General features: G+C 29.8%; 1 protein-coding gene across 6 annotated transcripts; it reads left to right on the top strand.

The window, feature by feature from the left end:
- Positions 1-2,280: 2,280 nt before the first annotated feature.
- Positions 2,281-22,004, top strand: Ptpmeg (protein tyrosine phosphatase Meg). 6 transcript variants are annotated; one of them, XM_074114139.1, is made up of 21 exons: positions 2,281-2,601; positions 2,697-2,831; positions 3,086-3,252; positions 4,821-4,949; positions 5,694-5,736; positions 5,877-6,047; positions 7,125-7,245; positions 7,354-7,441; positions 9,065-9,217; positions 9,591-9,838; positions 9,932-10,105; positions 10,666-10,852; positions 11,275-11,439; positions 11,558-11,675; positions 11,957-12,232; positions 13,015-13,131; positions 13,218-13,459; positions 13,681-13,803; positions 14,710-14,871; positions 15,743-15,825; positions 18,969-22,004. In XM_074114139.1, exons 3-21 carry the CDS (start codon positions 3,103-3,105, stop codon positions 19,099-19,101), a joined length of 2,883 nt encoding a protein of 960 aa, XP_073970240.1. In that variant the 5' UTR covers positions 2,281-2,601; positions 2,697-2,831; positions 3,086-3,102; the 3' UTR covers positions 19,102-22,004. The 6 variants fall into 6 exon arrangements, with proteins under 6 accessions (XP_073970240.1, XP_073970241.1, XP_073970242.1 ...); XM_074114140.1 differs by having other exon boundaries at positions 10,687-10,852; XM_074114141.1 differs by having other exon boundaries at positions 10,690-10,852.
- The last annotated feature ends 294 nt before the right edge of the window (positions 22,005-22,298 follow it).

Here is a 22,298-nt window from a genome sequence, read left to right on the forward strand (position 1 = left end):
ATAAAAAAATTTTGTGAACATTTTTATACATTTATATACGAAATTTATGTATACACTATTGTTTGACATTGGTTTTATTTTTATTTGGTTTATCATTAATAAATCAACCTATTAATAATTTATATATTAATTCCCTCCTTAAAGTCTCACTTTTTAATAGCTAATAGACGAACTTTTGTGACATTTGAACTCTTCTGAGCAATTAATAGAGTGGTCGTAACAAGTCTCTTGATGTAGGAGAATATGTAGTGTCTTCTCAACGTCCCGCTGTGATCCGAAGCCAATGATTGCCATGACAGAAATTCTTGTGATTTGATAAGGGAGTCAGGGAAATGTGCCCTTTCGCTATTTCTTGGTTTACTTAGTTAGAGAGGGACAAAGTAGCTGTTGGAGATTTTGAGCTCAAGTATATCTTGCTACTGGGGAAGAATCCATTAGAGTTTTCTATTCGATAGGGAGTGTTTGTGTCGAACGGATAAGAACACATGTGCTCAAGTCCCATACGTTAATAAATAATAATCATTATTATTATATGACTTTGGGCTTATCGTAAGTTTTATTTTCTTCTTTTTTAAAGATAACAACCACACCTCAAAAAAAAGAAAAGCAATTCTATTTCCACAAATTTAGTTTCTTCCAAATTACAATTACGCTCTTATAGTTTTAATAAAATGACCAGAAGTGAATTTGCCGTAATAAAAGGAATCCATTTTCTCTTAGGTTAGCTCTACGTTAAGTTCCGATCAGAAATAATGGGGATGACAATGTAAATCTTGCTCTTGAATTTCTACTCGCTGTGTCAACCAAATCTTTCATAATGCCCTAATATTCCTGCTTTTTATTTTTGCTTTAAATTACAGTAGCAAGAGCAAACAAAATTACTTCATGAAAAGAATCACTTTGCCTAAGCTACTTCAATCAACAAACGGGCTATCTGGTATATATGTATAATGAGAACTCTTCATTTAAAGAGTCTGGATAAGCAGAGAAAGTAAGTTCTTTTGATTAAAGAAGAATAAATATTTTAAAAGAAGTGAACTGTTCTTTAGAGTCCTAATTTGGTATGTTGGTGTAACATTCACACATACATGTAGAGCATGAACTGGTAGAGAAAGTTGTTGTTGCAACTAGTTGGGACCAACTCTAGCTCACCATCATCACACTCGAAATCCTTCTCTTTTTTCAAAATGTAAAAGTCGTACCACATCCGCTTTGATAGTCTTTAAACCTGTAATGTCTGTAATTTACAACTTGCATCTATAATGAATTTAGTCATGTAGTCATTACCCACGAATCGAAGCCTAATGCGTCCTCAACGGACAAACTCAACCTTAAGTTAATTCGTTATGGAATAAGCAACAAATATAATGCAAATATTCTGCTATAATTAGCAGAATTAGGCTTTGGGTGTACGAAATTAAAATAGTGGTACCCATCAACATGAAGACCTCTATATGGGTATATGTGTTAGGTGGGATTCCCTCAGGGACCCAACATCCATTAACAAATGGCTAATTAAATAACTTTCTTCTGAAAGGGTTCGGAAGTAAATTTTGACTTAAATAGTTTCAATATTATTTAAAATGGCGTAAGGAGAGTATGGAGTTGGCACCGGGAAGTGAAGAATCTCGTTTTGAGGATCACTGAATTCGGCAAGTGATTTTTTTTTTCAAATTCGTCTTTATTTGTTTGTATAGGTTGTTTTTCGTGACTGTAGCATTATAAACAAAAAAGCAATCTGTTCAAATTTGATGTTTGATTTAGATGGATATTTGGCATTTGATGCAGTTATTATTAAAGTATATTTATTAAAGTTATTATTAAACTATATTTTGGTTGAAATTCTAATTTTTGATAAAATTTAATTCCGTAAATGGCAAATAGAGAAAATCGTACAATGTTTATTAAAGATTTTAATTATTTATTATTAAGTTAGAAATTCAAATTTGAATTACTTTATCGTTTGCTTTTCTGTGATTGGTTATGTGCTTTCAGTCTTTTCTTATTTCTTTCTTTATCGCTTAAATTTTGTAAATACAATAGATTTAACAGTATTCGATTTTTTAATCTTTAAAATCAATATCGTAATTCAATTCATTAAAAAATTATTACTAAATAATTTAAATAAATTATACTTTAATATATTTCTGAGTTATTCATTGGTTTTAGGATTTCCTCTTATTGTTTTTTTATGCGTTTACATCAATAAAATGTTTTTCTTTATTTTATTTTTCATTTAAAACTTAAAATTTCTAAATCAAATTACCAGCTGATATAATTTTCTAGGCATCGGACTATAGCCTTCGGTGCTTGTGCAGAGCATTATTTGAGATAAGGAAACAAATAATTCGATAGTGATTGGTTTGAGTGCTTGATTAAAACGTTGTTGTGGGTGCTGCTGTTCAATTGTTTGCTAAAATTCATTTCTTTGAAACTAGTGTTAATCAATAAAATCCAAAATAAAGTTATATTCATCATGCTGTGATATTTTAAGATACATAGTAAATTCAGGTGTACTATTTGCGTAGGTTTTTGAATGGTGTTGCTTTCGTTTACATATTCGGCATGTTTAAATGTACAGCAACATGCCTTTGAATTGTTGTAAGTAAATAACGTTTACGAACATTTATAAACACTATGTTCGCTTTTTATTTAACTCTACATTCAAACTATTGAATTTTTTGTGTTTATTTTAGGTTATACTGCACGGATTGGAATTTAATTGATAGTAGAATGTATTCTTCTAGAGATATTTCTTTTGGTTTTGTTTTTTAAGTGTGTAGTTTTTGAAGTTTATAAATGTATATTTTACATAAAGGAGTATGATTGAGGTGAGTGAGTTTAGTTGCAAACTTATTTTAACGTTATGGGTCATAGTATGCATGCAAAATAATTAAATTAAATTAAATTAGTAAACAGGTAAATAGAGGGGAGCTAAGTGATTGTTGTAGCGTATTATAGATTTGGTTTTGCTTTCGATAAGTCCATCAAAATATTAAACTGAAGCCTTGTTTAGACTGTTTTATTTATAACTGTCTACTTTAATTATTTGCTTAAAATATACTGTTCATTGTTTGAATTATAGGTTAAGAGTTGAAAGCGATGATTGAAAGTGTTTCTCGACGCGCTTTTGGTGGTTCGAGCGGTACATACAACGTTAGAGCAACGGAGCTTGCAAGGGATCGTAGAGTGAAGACTCTCAGTGTAACTGTTGTCTTCCTTGATGATTCTAAGCAGTTATTTCAGCTGGAGGTACTTTTCTCATATTTTTATACTTTGAAAATATCCGTTCTCTTGACTCTTACTTGTCTGTAGGTAAATTCTGCCTAAATCAAAATTTTTAAGTATTTAAACTGTTTACCCCCCTTTTTTTTTAATTATAATACATTTTACCATCCATCTCTAACTTGCATATCTTTCTCTAGCTATTCACTTCATTAATTCTCAACGTCTCCAACCAGCCGAAACAACTAATATATTCATTTACTTAGTGTTCTGTAAACAATTTATCTCTAAAACTTTAGGGCATGATTTAGAAATCATCCTTGCGACCTTCACCAAAAATAAAAAAAAATCTGTTAAAGAAAGAACAGATGTTTGCAGAAATTCCTGTATCCGTTAGGAAACACTGTTCTAATTGTTCAATTTTTGGATGTATGATATTCCTTGAATGGTGCACTACTTGGAAGTGCTTAGTTGCAGCAACTGACTTGCTTCACATTACTGTATAAAACGGTACCATCAGTTTTGATATCCTTCAGTTGATATTAACGAATATAATTCCGTAAATTTTTGAGTGCAATCGTCTTTTTTTGGACAGCTTTTTTGGACTATAAATATAGCGCATATAGATTAGCGCCCTTAACTTAACTTTTGACAATTAAATAGAGAATTTTCGAAAAAGCTAATCTTCAGAATTTACGCAACAATATCTTGCTATAAATTAAAAACAAATTGTACATAAAATCTGGGTCGGAGCGAATACACACTTTTGAAACGACTGACACTGCGGTTGCGGTTCTGATCATTCTACAGTGGAGGAGAATTTAGTTTGGCCACTCTCAAGGAAGATTTCAAGCGAACAGAATTATTTTAAAATAAAATAATCAGGTTAAAATAAGTTCAATCAGACCAATTTTAAGGTATACGCTTTGGCAAGTTCCACGGTTAAGTTTTCGGCATTTAAAAAATAAATGATTTTTGAAGATGAGGAAACGCTACAAATTCAAAAAAACCCTCTGAGGCCATAAAGTTATGGTGTGAGAGGGTCTTCCCTTGTGTAACGTTGTGTGAGATGTTTTACGAAGCATAACTATGTGTAATATGAGGGTTGTGATGGTGGAGCAAGAGTTTGCTGTGAGTTCGCCTAACCCAAATGGTTGTGATTCATCAACTTTCTCTGTTAGCTGTGTAGGTATAGTATAAATGTATGTTTTTTATGCTTGGATAAAATTCGTGCTAAGGTCCTGGAAGCAGCTAGTTTACTTTCCCGTAGATTAAAATTTTTAAAAAAGAATGTACAGTTCCTCATAACTTTTTTTCCCCGTTAACTTCACTTATATTTAGAGAAAGCAAATATTATAGATTAATTATGTAAAGTTTTCCTCTGCTTCTAGATTTTAGAATAATTCTCAAAATTTATTTCTTACAAATTTTTCACGATCCCTCTCATTAAGAGGTCTTACAATAAATAGATGAAAATGTGGTAAGGTATAAATAATATTAATTGAATAATTTACGTTACCTTTAAAGTAAGGTTGAACAAAGTTTACATTTTCAAGTTAATTATATTATTGAGCTGTTTATTTATTTATTTTCAGAAAAGAGCAAAGGGTCAAGCACTACTAGAGTTAGTATTTCAGCATTTAGAGCTCATCGAGAAACATTATTTTGGCCTTCAGTTTTCAGATAATGGTACCGCTCCATCGGCATCCAATGCTGATCTTATGGTAAATTAATATATATTTTTGAAAGTTTCATAATAACTCAAATGTATTAATGTGGATAATAAACTATGCCTCCTCTCCCCTCCAAAAAATGAACTTCATGTAAAAAGAAGAGTTTCAGGCTTGAAATTCTCTTTGTCGCACGCCGTCTAATCGAAACTATTCTTCTGTGCTTCTAATTTAGATTATCTGTACTTATAAAGGCATACAGCACCATCAATCTGGAATTGGACGTCCTGAGAGAAGTTTTTAAAACAAGATCGACGCCTCAAAAAAAATGAGTGTAGAAGAGTGTTGCTGTTGAGGTGGATTGGATAAATAACTTAAGATAGTGTCCTTGTGAACAGTTTACCATCATACAACGCCTTTTGGTTTACACTCACCGGTAAATATTTATGCTCATCGATTTGTCGAAAAAAAAAACTTGGAGAAGTTGTGTGTCACTGTTGGCAAGCCTGTTTTGAGGTTGAGGTTATTGGAGGAAACATCGAACACTTCATTCAAAGCTTACTCCGTCCTTATAGAGAATTAATTGTGATCCACAGCGACGTAATGCAGTATTAAACTTCTTTTTTCATTTTCATTTTTCCATAATTGAAATAATTTTCTTCTTAGAAAAATATAAGTAAACTGAGAAAATTTCAAGCCTGTAACTGTCTTTTGGGTGCTGTACTTTTTTTTGCACACAACTTATTTGTTTAAATGATATATTTTTTTCTAATACTTCTATATTTATATATTTTGCAGAGATGGTTGGATCCAACAAAACCTGTAAAAAAACAGTTAAGAGGTAAAATTTTCTTTTTGATTTTGTAGTTGAATATGATATTAAGACTTTTTATCAGTGAAAAGTACCTTGTATTAGTAATTGTACTAGTTTCATGCCATTTAGTTGTTTTAAAAGTAATTGATTCATTGTTTCTCTTTTAGGTCAAGGATATTTCTATCTCCGTGTTAAATTCTACGTTACAGATCCTAGTAAACTCCAAGAAGAATATACAAGATATCATTTCTATTTACAAATTAGGAAAGACATACTGAATGGTAAACTCCTAGTACCTCCGTCCACAGCTTGCCTTCTCGCTAGTTACACTGTTCAGTGTAAGTAATTTATCTATATTAATTAAATTGTACTACTTAGCTTTATTTCAATCATTTCATAGACTTCTTAGGATTTTTATTTTGTAAAAGTAATTCTTTACCATTGTTCGTATCACGTATATTTTTGTATCCCTAACCGATTTCTTGGTCTCTTTGGCTTAGAAAATTTTACTGCAACTATGTTTTTATCCTTTATTAACGATTTAACGGTTGTTAATGTTAATTTAAATAGTTAATGCGAGATTTCGATACTTTAACCAATATTTACTTGCATTCTTCATAATATACGATGTACAGTTTTATCATTAAATATTGGTACCGCTATATTAACTTTTCGAATTTAATAGTATATTTTACTAATGGTGATCAATTTTAATGATCAATAGTTTTATAAATTATTTAATTATTGGTATGATTTACGGGTATTTGAGACCGAAACATCATGTGGGAGGAGATCCGTTTAAAGAGGTTACGATTTTTGCGATAGTGTGCACAAAGTGTTTTCAGCAATCTAAAAAGCAATAAATTTGGTAGGAATTTCGAACACGTATGGTACCACCGTAATTATCTACGACTTGAAATGTGCATTAAACAGTTACTTTATTAAAAGAAAGCAAAAGGTCTGAATCGTAACAGGAAGAGATCTATTTAGTAAAGCTTCAGTTTTTCAATATTTTTCCGAAGAGATTTTCAGAATGAATGTAGAAAATAGTTCTGTAAACTAATTTGTGAAGCAGACATAAAAAAGTCTCCGGAAAAAAGCACCGGAAACAGAAAGAAAATTTTTGCAATATATTATCTAAAATTTTATGAAACGAATCTATACAGTAATAATGTTAAGAAGGATGGCCTTATTAATAATTTTTCCATCTGTAAAAGATGTAGAAAACATTTATTAGCGAACTGTTAGTCTCTGTATGATTCCGATACGAAAAACAAATTGGAGGAAAAGACTCTATTATTATTATTACTATAATCCTAATAAAAATAGATTGAACAATTTAATTCAAGGTTTGATCAGTTATACATGAACATAAGAGAAAATGATTTTTTATTTGTAACCTTTTTGTGATTTAGCTGAACTTGGAGATTACCATCCGGATGAACATGGCCCAAAATATTTATCAGGCTTGGCACTCATTCCTAATCAAACGGAAGAGATGGAAAGGAAGATAGCGGAACTCCATAAATTACATAAGTATGTTCAACAAAACTCTTTAAGGATTTTATTTTGTGGATATTGTTTTCTTTACTTTTTTACTTTTAATGATTACTCTAATGTATTGTGTATGTTTTATTTTTAAAGGGGCCAAACTCCAGCGGATGCAGAATTCAATTATTTGGATCACGCAAAGCGGTTAGATATGTATGGTGTGGATTTACATCGCGCTAGAGTTAGTTATACTTTCTATATAATTTATAGTTCATTGTTTTTGGTGACGTGATTCATTAACCCAATAGGAAGAAAAGACTAATATGTTCCATAGCCCTGAAGATTGTCTAGTCCCTTGGTCAAAATAAAAGTTCGTGATTGAAATTGGCATTATTCTTTTCTTCCTAAATTAGCATATTTATATTATTAATATAATACTAGAATAATTAATTGCATTGAGCGTTATGACAGATTGATTGTAATAAAAGGTGACTAAACTGCTCATGCATGTGCAAAAAGTATTTAAGAAATCAAAATACTAATTATGACGTTAATTAAAATATCAAATAAATGCCGGCATACATTACCGATATTTAACATCTGGATTAAATTTTCTTATGTTGCACCTTACTGAAATTCACCTCATACAGGGAACTTCCATCTCCATGTTGAAGTTTTCATATGTACCTTTCAAATGTTGTAGTTGTGATAGTTTTTTTTTTTCTAAAATAGTTTCATCAGAGTGTATTGTTTAATTTAAGGTAACTTATTATTTGGTAAAAATTCCAGTTTATAAGAAAACCTAATTGTGTATGTAATACTAAAAAAAGTCGTGTGAATGTGAATACGATGTTAAAAATTAAATAAGAAATTAAGTAACATGTATATATTGTCCATTGAGCCGAACAAACCGATTGCATTCGGCTTGTAAGAGATAAAAAAAGAGATTAGATGTGATGTTAAAGAGCCCAGCTCAGTTTCGATGGGTTAAAAGATCAAGTAACCCTGGAAATCTCTTTTTCCAGCTAATTTACCGGTCTTTGATGGCTTAGGTTTGACTGAATTTTCTTCTCTGAGCTGAGTTTATCCATTATATCTCAAGAATAGAAAATCGCAGATATTTTAAATTTGATATTTCGTTCAAGTGACATCATGGGAAGCGACAATAAATTTTTGGAAGTACCACTTCAATGAATAGATTTTTCACTTGTTTAACTTTTTCTAAAAAAACCGCTATTTTGATTTCTTTTGAACTAGATATAATTATAGCTCATCAATTGTTCTATAACTTTTATCTGAAACATTTTTCTGAAATAATTCGATTTAGAGCACTTTTGGGGTGGGGGTGGTTAGACAGTCCGGTAGAATGCCAGTTTGCTGTAATATAGGGACATATTCTTTATTGAACAAATATTTTATATATGAAATTGGCCAGCATAAGGGTCTGTAACATCTAATAAATTCTAAAAAAAATTAATGAAATTTTAATGCAATAAAATTACTTAAATAATATCAATTATAATAAAATGTCAATTAAACACATGTTTTTTCGAACGTTTTCAAATGACTGAATTAGTGAACTGAAGTGTGAATGAAATGTTGGGTACTTGCTGATTAGTGTACATTTTATGGTTTAATTATCCCTTAAGCTTAACTTTTCTAACTGTAAGTTTTTGTTAAGGAATGTTATGCCCATATTAAGTCTTTGAAGATAATTTTAATTAATAATTTTTGGAAGGCTGAAACATTGTCAAACAAAGAAATAACAATAGAATAAGACTCTAAATATAATTTTGTTACTAAAACAACATAATTAATAAAACAAAATCTGAAAGAATAAAATACTAATGAACTCATGTTTTAGGATTCCGCAAACAAAGAACTTCAACTTGGTGTTACTTCCACTGGACTCGTAGTCTTCCAAAACGGTGTTAAAATTAATAGTTTTTCTTGGGGAAAGATAGTTAAGATCTCATTTAAAAGAAAACAGTTCTTTATACAGCTCAGAAGAGAACAGGTATGTAGAAGTATAATTAGTATTATTAGTATCGTTTCAATTTTTAATTATATTTTTCTTATATAATACAAAACTGTCAACTCTTAGTTGGACTATTGAGAAATTAGTTTTCTCTGAATTTCGGAAAATAGTTCAGAAGTTTTCTCTGACGATTAAAAATTAATTTTGTAATTTTTATGATGTTTTATAAGAAAACGTGGCCTCATACAATAAAATTCCAATTTTGTTATCTCACCTTTGCTCAAAAAAAGAACTGTTAAATACGTATTAGGTTTCTTAATTCTATTTTACTATTTTCGATAAAGATTCGACACTATAGCAAATAAATTCACTGTTCTCATTAGATTTACTGATTAACGTATTTCCATTTCAGAGTGAAAGTTACGACACTTTATTGGGTTTCAACGTAATTACCTACAGATCGTGTAAAGTTTTGTGGAAATCTTGTGTAGAACATCATACGTTCTTCCGATTACATTCGCCGGCTGTACGTAGAAGGACCCCAGTGTTACCATTGGGTGGTTCTAAATTTACATATTCAGGTAGAACCGAGTTACAAGCTGTGGAAGAATCAAGGTTACGGCCAAGGCCTACTTCAGCAACCGAGAGAACATTCATTAGGTCAGTATATGTAGTTCTACATTTAAATTCGTTTGATTTTATTTTAATTTTAGAACTTTTTCTCTCACGTCTATATTTTTTTTATATTATAAGGTGTTCAAGTCGAAAAGTAGTCGTAGGAGGCGGTGTTGCAGTGGATGATAAATCTAAAGTCGCTGTTACTAGCACGACTAGGTCGTCACGAGCGTATGATAATAAGGTGACTTCATTGTCTAGAGAGCCAAGACGAGCTTGGGGAGAAACTTCGCCCGACAACATCAATGATGAGTTAGTTATTTTTCGATGAAAGTTATAATAAACAAAGTTTATATTCTTTATCTGCTGATGTTATTATAGTTATTATTCGAGTCAATTATAGTTTATATTCTTTATCTGCTGATGTTATTATAGTTATTATTCGAGTCAATTTTGATTCATTTTTGAATCAGACTGTAGAATCGCTTCCAGATCACAAGCGCAGTTTCGTGGACATTAGTGAAGTGTTATCCGTTTATAGGATATTTATATTATTTATAAAAATGTTTTTTTTCTTTTGCATCACATAATTTCCAATACAACTATTAATTGTAACATTTAGAAAGTATCGAGGACTTCTAATTATTTTATTTCTTTTTTCGTCTGATTCATTTATTATTCTTACTGAATTTCTTATTCAGTAAGTTAGCAAAAACATTTGGTACTGATTACTGGTTTAGGTTTTCTAATTTTAAAAACTGTGAACGTAAAAGTTACCGTAAAATAAAGTTCATCTCTTAAAAATGGATCGTTATCTTTTGTTAGTTTGTGCTGTTATTATCTATAATAAAATTTTAATTACTGGGCAGTAGACAGGTGGTACGTTGTTGCAGTAGTGAAGGTGGATTTTTAGATCGTAGTGAAGAACACAGAGCCTTTACACCCGTACTACCTCCTAGAGCTATTTCTTATGCTGACGAAGAACCTGAACTAGTGGAAAGACCTACCACTGCCACTGGAATTTATGATGTTTCTTTGTATGATCAACCTCCTCCAGCGGTAAGCTATTTTCCAGAGTTTCTCAAACTTGAGCATATATCGATTAGTTAACAAAAAAAAAACAAAAAGTAATGTAAGGGTTTGTTTGTTTATTTTCTTTTTCGAAGAAACAAAATATATACGCAATGCCCTAATTAATATTGTGTTAAATTAAATTTTGGAATATGTAGTAGATCAGTACGCTTATAATTGGGATTATTTTAGTATTCTTTTTTGAACTATTGAATTACATTTTAAATTACCTGTTTCTTCTCCAATAATGCTCTGTGAGGCAGAAAATTTTTAAAGCATGATACATCATCTCTTAAAAACTTAACGTAGCAGTCTCTTGAAAGTTAGTAATGTCCAAAATCCATTAGAATTAAAGGGAAAAAACATGATGGTAATTTTGTTTATTATTAAATTATATATTACTGTTAAAGGCGGACGAAAACTTAGTTTGCATAAGAATGACACCTGATGAAGAAGGACGATTTGGTTTCAATGTAAAAGGAGGCAGTGACCTTGGTATGCCTATTTTAGTATCCAGAGTGGCACCGAACACTCCTGCCGATAGATGCTACCCAAAACTAAATGAAGGCGATCAGGTAGGTTTATTTTTATTACATTTTTATGATTAAGTGTATTATCAGGTATAATAGAATTAGTTTTAAAATAATTCTGACGTCATCTCTTTATTTTATTTTTTTATTTTTATGTTTGCAGGTACTGCTCATCAACGGTATTGATATAGGAGATATGCCGCATGAACAAGTTGTGAATTTAATTAGAGCTTCAAGAGATTCTAGAGTTGGTGAACTGATTTTAACGGTTAGGCCAAGCAGTAAGTAGGACACTATAATCATTATTATTTCATTTCAATTTAGCGTGAGGACTCTCACCTCATTGAACGAAATAAAAGAATACGGTGTTGATTAAAAAAACTGAATCTAAATAAGTAAGTAGTGATTTGATTTGGCAGTTAGCAGAGATTTTCTTTGTGGTTTAAAGCTTCTTAATCAGTGGAAGTTTCACTGAAATGGTACAAAGGTGCCCATTGTGACACCGCTTTTGAATAATGAATTTTATTAGCGTTCTAAAAACTGCTATTTGATCTTTTACTAGGTGTGTATGAAGCTTCTTTAGCCGGAGGAGACGTAGTTTGTGGTTTAGGTACAGCACCAGTGGAAGAAGAACCCTTGTATCAGTACGTAACAGATCCTAGCAGTGGTGGAAGAGAAACATTGGAGCAAAGTATGTCTCTTTTAAGAGAAGGTTTAGTTTCTGGTAACCTAATGGTACAATTTGAAAGATTGTATAGGAAGAAGCAAGGTCTTTCTGTGTCGATTGCTTCTTTGGCTCATAACACAAGTACAAACAGATATACAGACATTTTACCCTGTAAGTATATATTTTTTTTTTTGTTTTGTTTCGTTTCATTTATATAAAGAATTAACATTTTATAAGGCACCACAGTAGCCGAGAGGGTTAGAGGCGAGACCTCTAAAGCTAATATGTATTGTGATACTGGGTTCGATTCCCGGTCTTGGGCCTTGGATTTTATTTAATGGTTAATAAAAGAAATTTACAGTAAAGTATGTTTGCTAGTCGCCGCCGTCCACGACATCCAATTGATAGACGTAAAGCCCTTCTGAAAAAATAGGCAATTACTTTACTTTAAACATTTTATAAAATTATAAAAACTAAGTTCGATAACTTATAACTTTCTTTACTACTAAATCAGTAGCATCAAAATAGAAAGTATGTAGATCCATTTTTGAGTCCCTGGAGAGTTCATAAAATGAAGTTTTTAATATGAATTCGCCGCAAATCTTGTATTTATTTATTTTATTCTGTTTTTCAAGCCGTTCACAAAAAAAGGAAAAAAAGAATTAAGAAATTAAGCAAACGTCAAATGATATTCTTACATATAAGAAATGTTGCGAACCAGTACAACATAATATGAAAATTTCAAATGGAATTGCAATATATGATGGTTTTAAAATATAATCATTATTCTGCGAAAGATGATCGTAATTTTTAAGCAATGTTTGTACGCAATCTATAAACGCCCGAATATCCTACATATTAACCTTAATCCATTTTGGGCTTATGCTTAAAAGTTTAAAATATTCATTATTCAATGTATTATGTTATTATAAAACTTTTATGGTTTAATATAGATGACCTAACTCGAGTGATCCTCGAGTGCGGAGCCAATGGGGATTATATTAATGCCAATTACGTTAATATGGAAATACCTGGGTCAGGTATCATTAATCGATACATTGCTACTCAAGGTAATAATAATGTTAATTTTTTTTTTTTTAACATTTATTGAATTTTATTGGAAACTTATTAAATTAATTGATTTTGTACCATTAAGGTCCTTTGGCTAATACTGTAGGAGATTTTTGGACAATGATATGGGAAGCTGGTTCAACCTTAATAGTGATGGTGACAGGTCTTGTAGAACGTGGTCGTGTAAAATGCCATAAGTATTGGCCAAATATTGGTGAAACAATGGAAACGCATGGACCTTGTGCACTTAGAATCAAATCCGTTAGATGTCATTACAATAATCCGGCTGGCTATATATGCAATACTCTTACAGTTACTCATCTACAGGTAAATTTCAAAGTGATTTCTCTTTTAATTAAAAAATCGAAGAAGAAAATGACTTTCAATCGAAAATATGTTTGAATTTACTAATATTTAAGTGAATATTTATGACCAGTGCTTTCATTTTCCATTTCTTTTTAGTGAATTTAAAATAATGAGTTTTTAGTTTAATAAATTTTCATTTATTTCCTAAACTTGTAAATTTAATGTTAAAATTATAATCTTAGACTGGAACTGAAAGAGAGGTGAACCAGTTGCAGTATGTAGGATGGCCCGATCATGGAGTACCAGACAACGCTGCAGTTTTTCTACAATTTATTGCGGAAGTGAGAAGAAGTCGCCGTGCAATGGTAAATATATTTAGTTTTAAAATACTCATCTAGGTACTATCTTAACTTTTTCAAAGATTATCGATTGAATCGTAAGTTTCTTCATCAATCACTATTTATCATTCCAATATCAACATGTGTAGTCATTTGCTATCATGAGTATCTTTCCCTCGGTCTATGAAACTCTTCGTTTGTTAATTACCAACTGCCTTCTGTTTAACAGGACCGAAAATGTATTTGGTAAGCAATTTTAGTGCAAATTCTTTTCTCAGTCTTTCATTAACTTTATCAGGAAGGTCATGAACGATTTAGTAGGCAGGCTGTGATTCTAGAAGACCCTTGAATGGTACTAGTATAGCCAGACACCCTTTGATCTTCTAAGATAATCACTTCTGATCTCGACATTTTTCAACAAACTATATTAATTGTACCATATGGTGAAGTACTTACACCACTCTTCTGTGATATTAGATTTAAGAAATGGCTCGTTTTGCTGCACTTTCTTAGGCTCATCGAAACTAAAGAACTTTTCCCAGATCTAAACATCCGTGCACTCAGCCTCATATGGTACTCTTATTGATTTTTTTATTTGCTTTTTATTCATTTCTATATTTCTTACTTTTTTTATATATTTTCCAAAATCCATCTTCTTTATTCTGCGTTCTTTTTTGTCATTTAGTATGATCCATGATATCATTCCGCAAATTATCATGTGTACCGATTCCATCATTCCTTATTTTTCCCTGTTTCATGTCATTTTCTATGCCAAGTTCCCTAGTTCCAAACATCGTTCAGCTGCTTTAGCTTCAGGGCGTTAATATTATGTATTACTTGATGTTTTTTTGACTTTATTGAGTAACTTTTGGATTAATTGAATGAAGTGATTATAACATTCTATTTGTTGCTAACTTATCTGATTACCTACAGCTGGAACCTACTATAGTACATTGTTCCGCTGGAATTGGGCGTACAGGAGTTTTAATTTTAATGGAAACTGCCCTCTGTTTGATCGAAGCAAACCAACCTGTATATCCTATTCAAATAGCAACACATATGAGGGATCAGCGAGCGATGATGGTTCAAACTTCGGTCAGTATGTGTTTATTATTTAATTTTCTAGATCTTATAAAAATCCTGATAATGGAATGTATTTATCTTGCAGTATTGTAAATTTTCTTAGATTTGGAAGCTTGCATTAAATTTATATTAATAGCATTAATACATTTAGTCTACTATGCTAAAATATGTTTACTTTTGTAAAGTTAAAAAAAAAAAATTCTTGTTCGAGAAAATCGCAAAAAGATGGAAGAGGAACCATTAGAAATACATAGTTCTCTAACTTGACCTCCTGAAATCAAATAATTCATCAAACCAAAGAAAATATCAATTTTAACTTTTTAGTGCGATTCATGCAGCTTGTAATTTCTATTAAACAATGTTTTATGTTCAAGAATACCATCAGAAATGAAATTGTTCACCGGAAAACCTAAATAAAACCTATGAATGATAACCTATCTTAAGGTTATCTGAGATAGTAAAGATACAATACTTTTGATTTTTGCATCCATTATTTGGGCTGTAAGAAGGGAATGTTAATATTTCTAAAATAACAAATCAAACCTTGTTGGTTCACACCAGTGTTTGTGAAGTTGATGTTATTTTTTATTTAATATTTTAATCCTAGATCTACTTTCCAAATAAAAATGAATAAATAAAAGTTCTTTTTGAAACATAAAACTTGCGTTGAATCTGCTTATTATCTGGAGGCACAAAAAAAGGTTAGAATTTTGACAGCCTTTACAATTTGAAACTGTTGAAATGTTAATGGGAAACTTGAAAAAAAATATTAGTAAATGTGAGGAAAATGTATAAGGACTTTCATAGTTACAGTAACCAATTTTTACAGAAATGAAATACTCAAATGCAATTTCTTGTGTACTAATTAGGTATTTTATTTCAGAGCCAATTTAGATTCGTTTGCAGTTCGATTCTACATGCCTACACGGAAGGATTGGCTAAACCTCTTCCCGAATTCTCGTTTCAGTAAGCTGATTTTTATTATTTTTTTTGTTTTTTAAATAAACAAAGTATTTTTAAATATCATGTTGAGAGAAGGCTAAAAGAAGTAGGCATAAAATATCAAAAATAGTTCGTAAGTTAGTTTAGTATTTTTCCCACCTTTAACTTGGAAAATTGAAGTAATTTTTACATTTTCTTTTATAAAAAGAAAGAACTTCTAAAAAACTATAAGGTTGATTTATATTGCATGAACTGTAAGAAGAGAATTTTAAGACTTGAAAAAAGAAAAGAATTTATAGGATCATTGGGGAGTGGGAAAGTGAATTTTTAACTCAAAATGGCCTTAAAACCTTTTTCCTCTTAAGTAACTATTGTAAAAGGTCAGAAAAAATAGTGTGATTGAAGAATTTTTAAAGACTTATAATGTAACCATGGAGGCCTCTTGTAAGGTATCGAAGTTCCAGTGAGGAAAAAATTATAATTTGTAAAAATATATATATATTATTAAAATAAAGGTTATAGTACCATTGTGATATTTTCCGATTGGCAAACAAACAAAACAAAAATCGAAAGAATTTTCTTGATTTCATTTAAAATTGAAGGAATACTAAATATTTAAGAAAATCTTCCATCCATCCCACGTCCTGTAAGAAACCTCACCATCTGATTTAATTATTAATTAGTAAAACCATAGATAAGGTTTTAAAAGTGAAAAGAAACAAGTTTTCGATAATATATTTTAGATTCATTTGAGTAGTTATCACTTGTATTTCGATATGATAAAAGTGGTGTAATTTCAAAATAAAAATAAAGTGAATTATATTTGTGATATTTCGTGGAATGTTTTATTTAAAAAAATAATAATAAAGCTATGGATGCAGATGCAATTTTTAGAAGCGCAACATTAAAAAACTTACGAGTTCTCTTACCAATCTCGTACTGATGTTTCCATCGGAAATAAATATTAAATGTAACATCTTTTGAAGTTATATTAATTGTTACTCTTCATTACGAACTTCTCTAAAAGTATTCGGGGTACGTGTGCTATCAGAAATGTAAGATAACTAAAAAAATATTTTTCTGAAAAAAGAATCCTCTCCTAACAATTTAAGACGTGACAATTTAAAGAACACTTCATGTTAACTTTTATTTTAATTTTTTTCTGAATTTTAACGTTTTTTTTTATCATTGCGCTTTGTTTGAGTTTTTGTTTTTTGGGAGCATCAAATTTCAATGAACTACTGGCTTCTGAACAGTGGCAACACTGTTTATCACCGGGTTCTGTAAAAAGTTTCTTAGAAGAGAAAACTACCGGCTGACCGTTTGTTCTACGCGTGGAGACTATTGCACTAACTATTCAGCTAATTCTTTATTGGAAGTTAACACTCCATATTTCTACTAGTCAGTTAATTTGATGCTCATTCTCTCAAGGCAAAAGATGAATTCTCTCTTAGCATTTTTTTTACTTGGCTACTATTATTTAGCAGTCACAAATTTAATGTTTATTATTTTGCCTTAAAAGTATGTTTGTGTCCTTTTGGTTATCTTGAAAATAGTTTAACAACTTTGTAGCCGAATACATAGTTGCAAAGACGTTGCCTGTATGAACTCTACTCTACTTTACCACATCCAACTGTTGCGAGGCTAAAACAGTGCGTGTGCGTCCATAAGCCAAAATAAAAAATGATCTGTCTAGTTTGTGTATTAACGTGTGTATTTTTGAATTTGCATTCGGTGTTTAATAAAAAATTATATGTGAATAGTAGTTTCCGTTCAATAATTTCCAAAATAAGTTGATAAAAGAGAGTTAAATTTTAATATATTTGTTTACGGATATTTATTTATTTATTTGAAAATTCATTTGTTTTATATTTGAGTTTTTTTTAGTTTGTGAAACTTTGATAAGATAAACAGCGGATAATAAATAACCTTTGCATAATAAAACAGTGATGAGAACGGTTAACAGTATATGCTGGGGTGCCTTAAAATTTTTAAAAACTTTACAATGCACAATAAGTATATCGTATATGTTTAATAAATAAATACTTAGGTATTTTTCTTTTAAAAAAAAATCCATTTCATGTGCCAATTAAAAATCGCTTTATTATTTACTTTATGGTTTGACAACAAGGACGAGAATTACTCCTTTTTCAAAAGCATGTTTCTGGGAACACTTCTCTAATGTTTAAATATTTAAAAAAATCTTTCTAGATGTCTTTTAGTAAGTCAAGAAATATTTTATATTTTTAAATTTTCAGTTCTAATTAATTGAATAAGAGTGGAAAAAATAAATTCAAAAGATGTTCTTCTCAAAAAAATAAAATAAAGTTTGCATTAACTGTATTTATGAGCACGTTAGAAAAACAAATTAATTGTATCATAAATGTACTTTGATGATTATATTAAATCGTATAACTTTAATTCTACTATTAAAATTGTTGACATTCTCAGACAAAATTGGATAGGAGATAAGTAGAACTTCAAGTTACTTTCTGATATTAAAAATTTGTCAGAGATTTTTTTTTTCTTTGCCTGCATGCATGCTTAATTAATTGATTGAAATTGGCTGTTGATTTTGGGCAACATAAGTTTGCTAGGCCCAAGAAATAATGTAACTTTTTTTGTCCCAAGCACTTTTAACGCAGCAACTTCCATGTTGTATTTCAAATTGGTGTTTAAAAAAAGAAAAAATCAATTATACTATAAAAACTGGCGTTGAATACTTCTGGAATAATAGAGATTTTTTTCCCTTATGTTCATTTATGTGCTGACGTTTGCTTTTAACTTTGTAATTTGCAAGTCTATGATTTATACACCAATTGATGGTGACAGAAAATGAAGCAGTCTTTTACTCGAAAACAATAATCTGAAAGAAATAATTTATTTTACAATGATGAATTCAACAGTTCTTTACAATTGGATTTTTTAAATAATAATCTGATTCGTATTAATTTTGTTTTTAATTCAATAAAACAATAATAATAATATTTTGTATTTGGTAAAATTGCAAATGAAATTTTATCTTTTCTATGTAAAAGACATCAGAATATTAACAAGAAAAAGAGACATTTACCTAGTGCATTTATTTTTTCCTTTAACTATTTTTAAAAAGAGGTATGCAAATTTTTGACTGCCATATTATCTCTTCTTTTAACAATTATTTGTAGATCACACATAAAAGAGCTCTTGAGAAAATTGCAATTTTCATCGAGAAAATTTAAGTTGCCAGTTTTTAGCGAGGATTGTTATTACAATGTAAATCGTACTGTTTATGTATGGAGGATGAGCTTTAAGGTTTAAAAATATTTAGAAAATTCAAAGCTTTTTTCGCTAATACGAGTATATCTGTGAACCGATGGCATATAGAGGGAACCATGTACTGGATGATGTTTAAAACAACATAATCTTTCTCGATGTCCGTAGTTCAATAATTATTTTTGGCAGTTAAATGTAAAAAAAAAAATAATACTTTGAAAAAAATGTTTTAAAATTTAATGTGCATTTATTTGGTGCCAATATTTTAACATAAACAAAATAAATAAACAATTGTACCTATTTTTTTTTAATGATCACGATTTAATTTTAAATTTATTTATTTACAATTAGTATGAGGAAGAACAATACAGAACAATACTTCTATTACTTCTTGTATATTTGTGTTGTAAATATTAAATTATGTATAGAGTTATTTTTTTTAATGTTTATTTTTTTTATTTAAAAAAGTAGTTAAAAAAAGAGCTACTTTTGTGCCATAGTGGATTACAATGTTAAATTAAAGTTATTGTTTTTCTTGGAAAAAGTTGAAAAAAATAATGGCTTATGGTGCGAGATGAAAACACTTGATTTTGCTTCCTTTTTTTTTTTAATTTATTATAAATTAAAGCTTTATTAATTTTTTAAACCATGTGTATAAAAGCAACCAACTTAAACTTATTTTTCTTCAGTTAACTTTTTGCGTATTTTTACGCACTTGTGGCACTTTTTATTACAAGTCGTTGCTAGAAACTAATTGTTTTGAGAGAGTGAAATGTTGCTAAAAAGTATATATATTTAAAATAGATTGTGTAACAGAAATTAAGATGTCATTATGCAACACTAACACTAATTTTTGAATTGAAATTATTTCTTTTTCTTTTTTTGTTTTTTTTTGTTTGATAATTTGATGGAATGAGCATTACTTTGCTTCGGTAAAATATTTTCCCTTGCCCTACTCTGATCGGAGCCTTAAAAGTGCTTTTATCTAACAGGGCATATAACTGAATTTAAAAAAAAGTATCGTAGGAGAGCATGAAACTTGCTCTAGTTGACTAGTAATTATATGCCGCTATCTCGAAACACCACAGTAGTCAAGGTTCTTCCCCGTCTTTGACTTTTAGGGCTGCCTAAATATCTTTTTAACTTCAGCTTACTTCAGTATCCAGAATGTGCCCTAATTCATTTCATAATTAATTTATCTCTTCGATTTTTTCTAAGTTAATTCATTATCTTGAAGCGTAATTTTCCAATTTCTTTCTTTTTTAAAATTAATAATATTCGTTTTCTAGAAAACATTTAAGACGATACTCTTAACAGAGTTATTTGGGTGATGAGCTGTAGTAAAGAAAGACAATTAACTGATTATAAATTTCTAATTTAGTTACATTTTCAAGCCTAGCGCTTTTAACCTTGTGTCATAAGGATTGTTTACGTATGGGATGTATTCTTTGGTCCCAAATCTTACAAATCAGGTCCGTTTGAAGATTTATCCAAGTATCCTATGCTCCCAAAGTATAAACAAGTTTTTAAAATTTATAGCCGAGCCTTGCAGCCTCAGGCTTATTGAATATTTAATAAAATGTATGCTCAGTAACTGCTTGCTATTTTCTTTAACTTATAAGGAATTCCTCTTTCCACCTAAAACATTTCATCAATGGAATCTAGAATAATTTACATGTACGGAGGCGATATAACGCTCCTTCTTTTAGGAATTTACTCGTTATCTCGGGGAGAAAAGCATTCTACGTTCTGATTCATTCTGGTAAGTTGAAGTATTGCTACCACGTAATTATTTTTTACACTTGAGGTTTCACCAGTCATGTTGGTCATTAGCCGATTTAATTTATAACTGATAAGCTATCAGTACGATACAGATTTTTTGCAGCTAATATTGAGAATTTTGGATATTCTAACATGAAGTGGTTATACTTTGCTTAATCTCTGTCTCTCTATACATCTCCAATCAAATAGTCAATTCTAATTTATTATTGGCAGCGCCCTCTTCATTAAGAAATTCATTTTATTGTTTTGTTTATATTGTTTAAAGAAATAACTTTTAAAAATTAAATTACACTGATTTGGTGTAGTACTTGATAAGTGTTTTTCTATAATATTAAAACTTTCCGTGTCATAATGTTTAGCAATTTTAGAAGCAAGAGTTTCTGTGCTCATTAAAAGTTCTCTCAAAAAAATATGTTGCCCGCTGGTTGCTACTGTATACAAGGAATTGCTAAAAATACAGAGGTCTCTCTAGAATAAAAATTAAATTATGTCATGGCACTTTAAAATTATAATTAAAAATGATTTTATATCCTTTATTTATTGGTTCTTAGGTATTTATTTTGGGGTGTTTTTCTTTCTTTTTAATATTATATTGAATCCACTTTAGATTCTTTCTTGAATTTGAATGTATTCTGTATCTTTGTTACCTTTTTCGAATAATTTGTTCGTATCTTTTTTTTTCTTTTTTAAATATCCATTAAAGGTGTTTCTTCTAGTCTTGAAGGTGTCATGACATCCTTTTTTTTTACAGTAAACATTGAAATGTTTGACTTCCCATTAAAAAAAATTTGATGGACACATCCATTAAAAAAAAAAAACTTTTAATTTATAATGACTTTAATTTAATGTAACATATCAGAAATATCACTTCTTTAGTTTAACAAAGAAAATTTACTATTTGCAAAGAGGAAATGCATTTTCATGTCGAAAAAATAAAAAGAAAATTGCAAGAAAGGTTTTTAAGAATTTACAAAAAATATTTTATTTAATTATTACAACTAAGTATGTCCCTCCATATAGTGTTCAAGTTTTAGACTACCTTTAAATTTAATAGAAACTTCTAGACCAAACTTTAATGCTTTAGAATGTTTTTTATAAAAAATAAAAATGAAATACTGTTCGACAATATGTAAACTTTTAGTATAAATAAATTCATTTAAAATTAATGGTTTGTATTTCAATTTAAACAAAAACAAAGAGTGAAAGTGTGATAGTCTCACATGAATTCTTCTTTCTTATTCTCAATTTTTGGACAAATTTACTTTCGATTTTCTCGCAATTTTTCGTTTTGAGCTAGTGTTTACATTCTTTTTTCTAAAAATTCTTTTTCGGATTTATTTTCCCCAAAAATGTAGTTTAAATAGAAACTTGATAGCGAAATTATTGTCAAGGTCTTAATACTGCCTCCTAAAATAATAAGTGCAAGTAAAAAGAAATAAGCACTAATATTCATACGAGTT

The sequence above is a fragment of the Rhodnius prolixus genome, unplaced genomic scaffold (assembly GCF_049639745.1).
Source record: "Rhodnius prolixus isolate KJV_2025 unplaced genomic scaffold, Rpr scaffold_7, whole genome shotgun sequence".
Classification (NCBI taxonomy): Eukaryota; Metazoa; Arthropoda; class Insecta; order Hemiptera; family Reduviidae; genus Rhodnius; species Rhodnius prolixus.

Bases quoted from the DNA above. Each gene is read 5' to 3' on its own strand.
- Ptpmeg (XM_074114137.1), top strand. From the start codon at position 3,103: ATGATTGAAAGTGTTTCTCGACGCGCTTTTGGTGGTTCGAGCGGTACA. The intron at 7,442-9,064 runs GTTAGTTATACT...CTCATGTTTTAG, and splicing joins TGGATTTACATCGCGCTAGA to GATTCCGCAAACAAAGAACT. The intron at 9,839-9,931 runs GTCAGTATATGT...TTATATTATAAG, and splicing joins ACCGAGAGAACATTCATTAG to GTGTTCAAGTCGAAAAGTAG.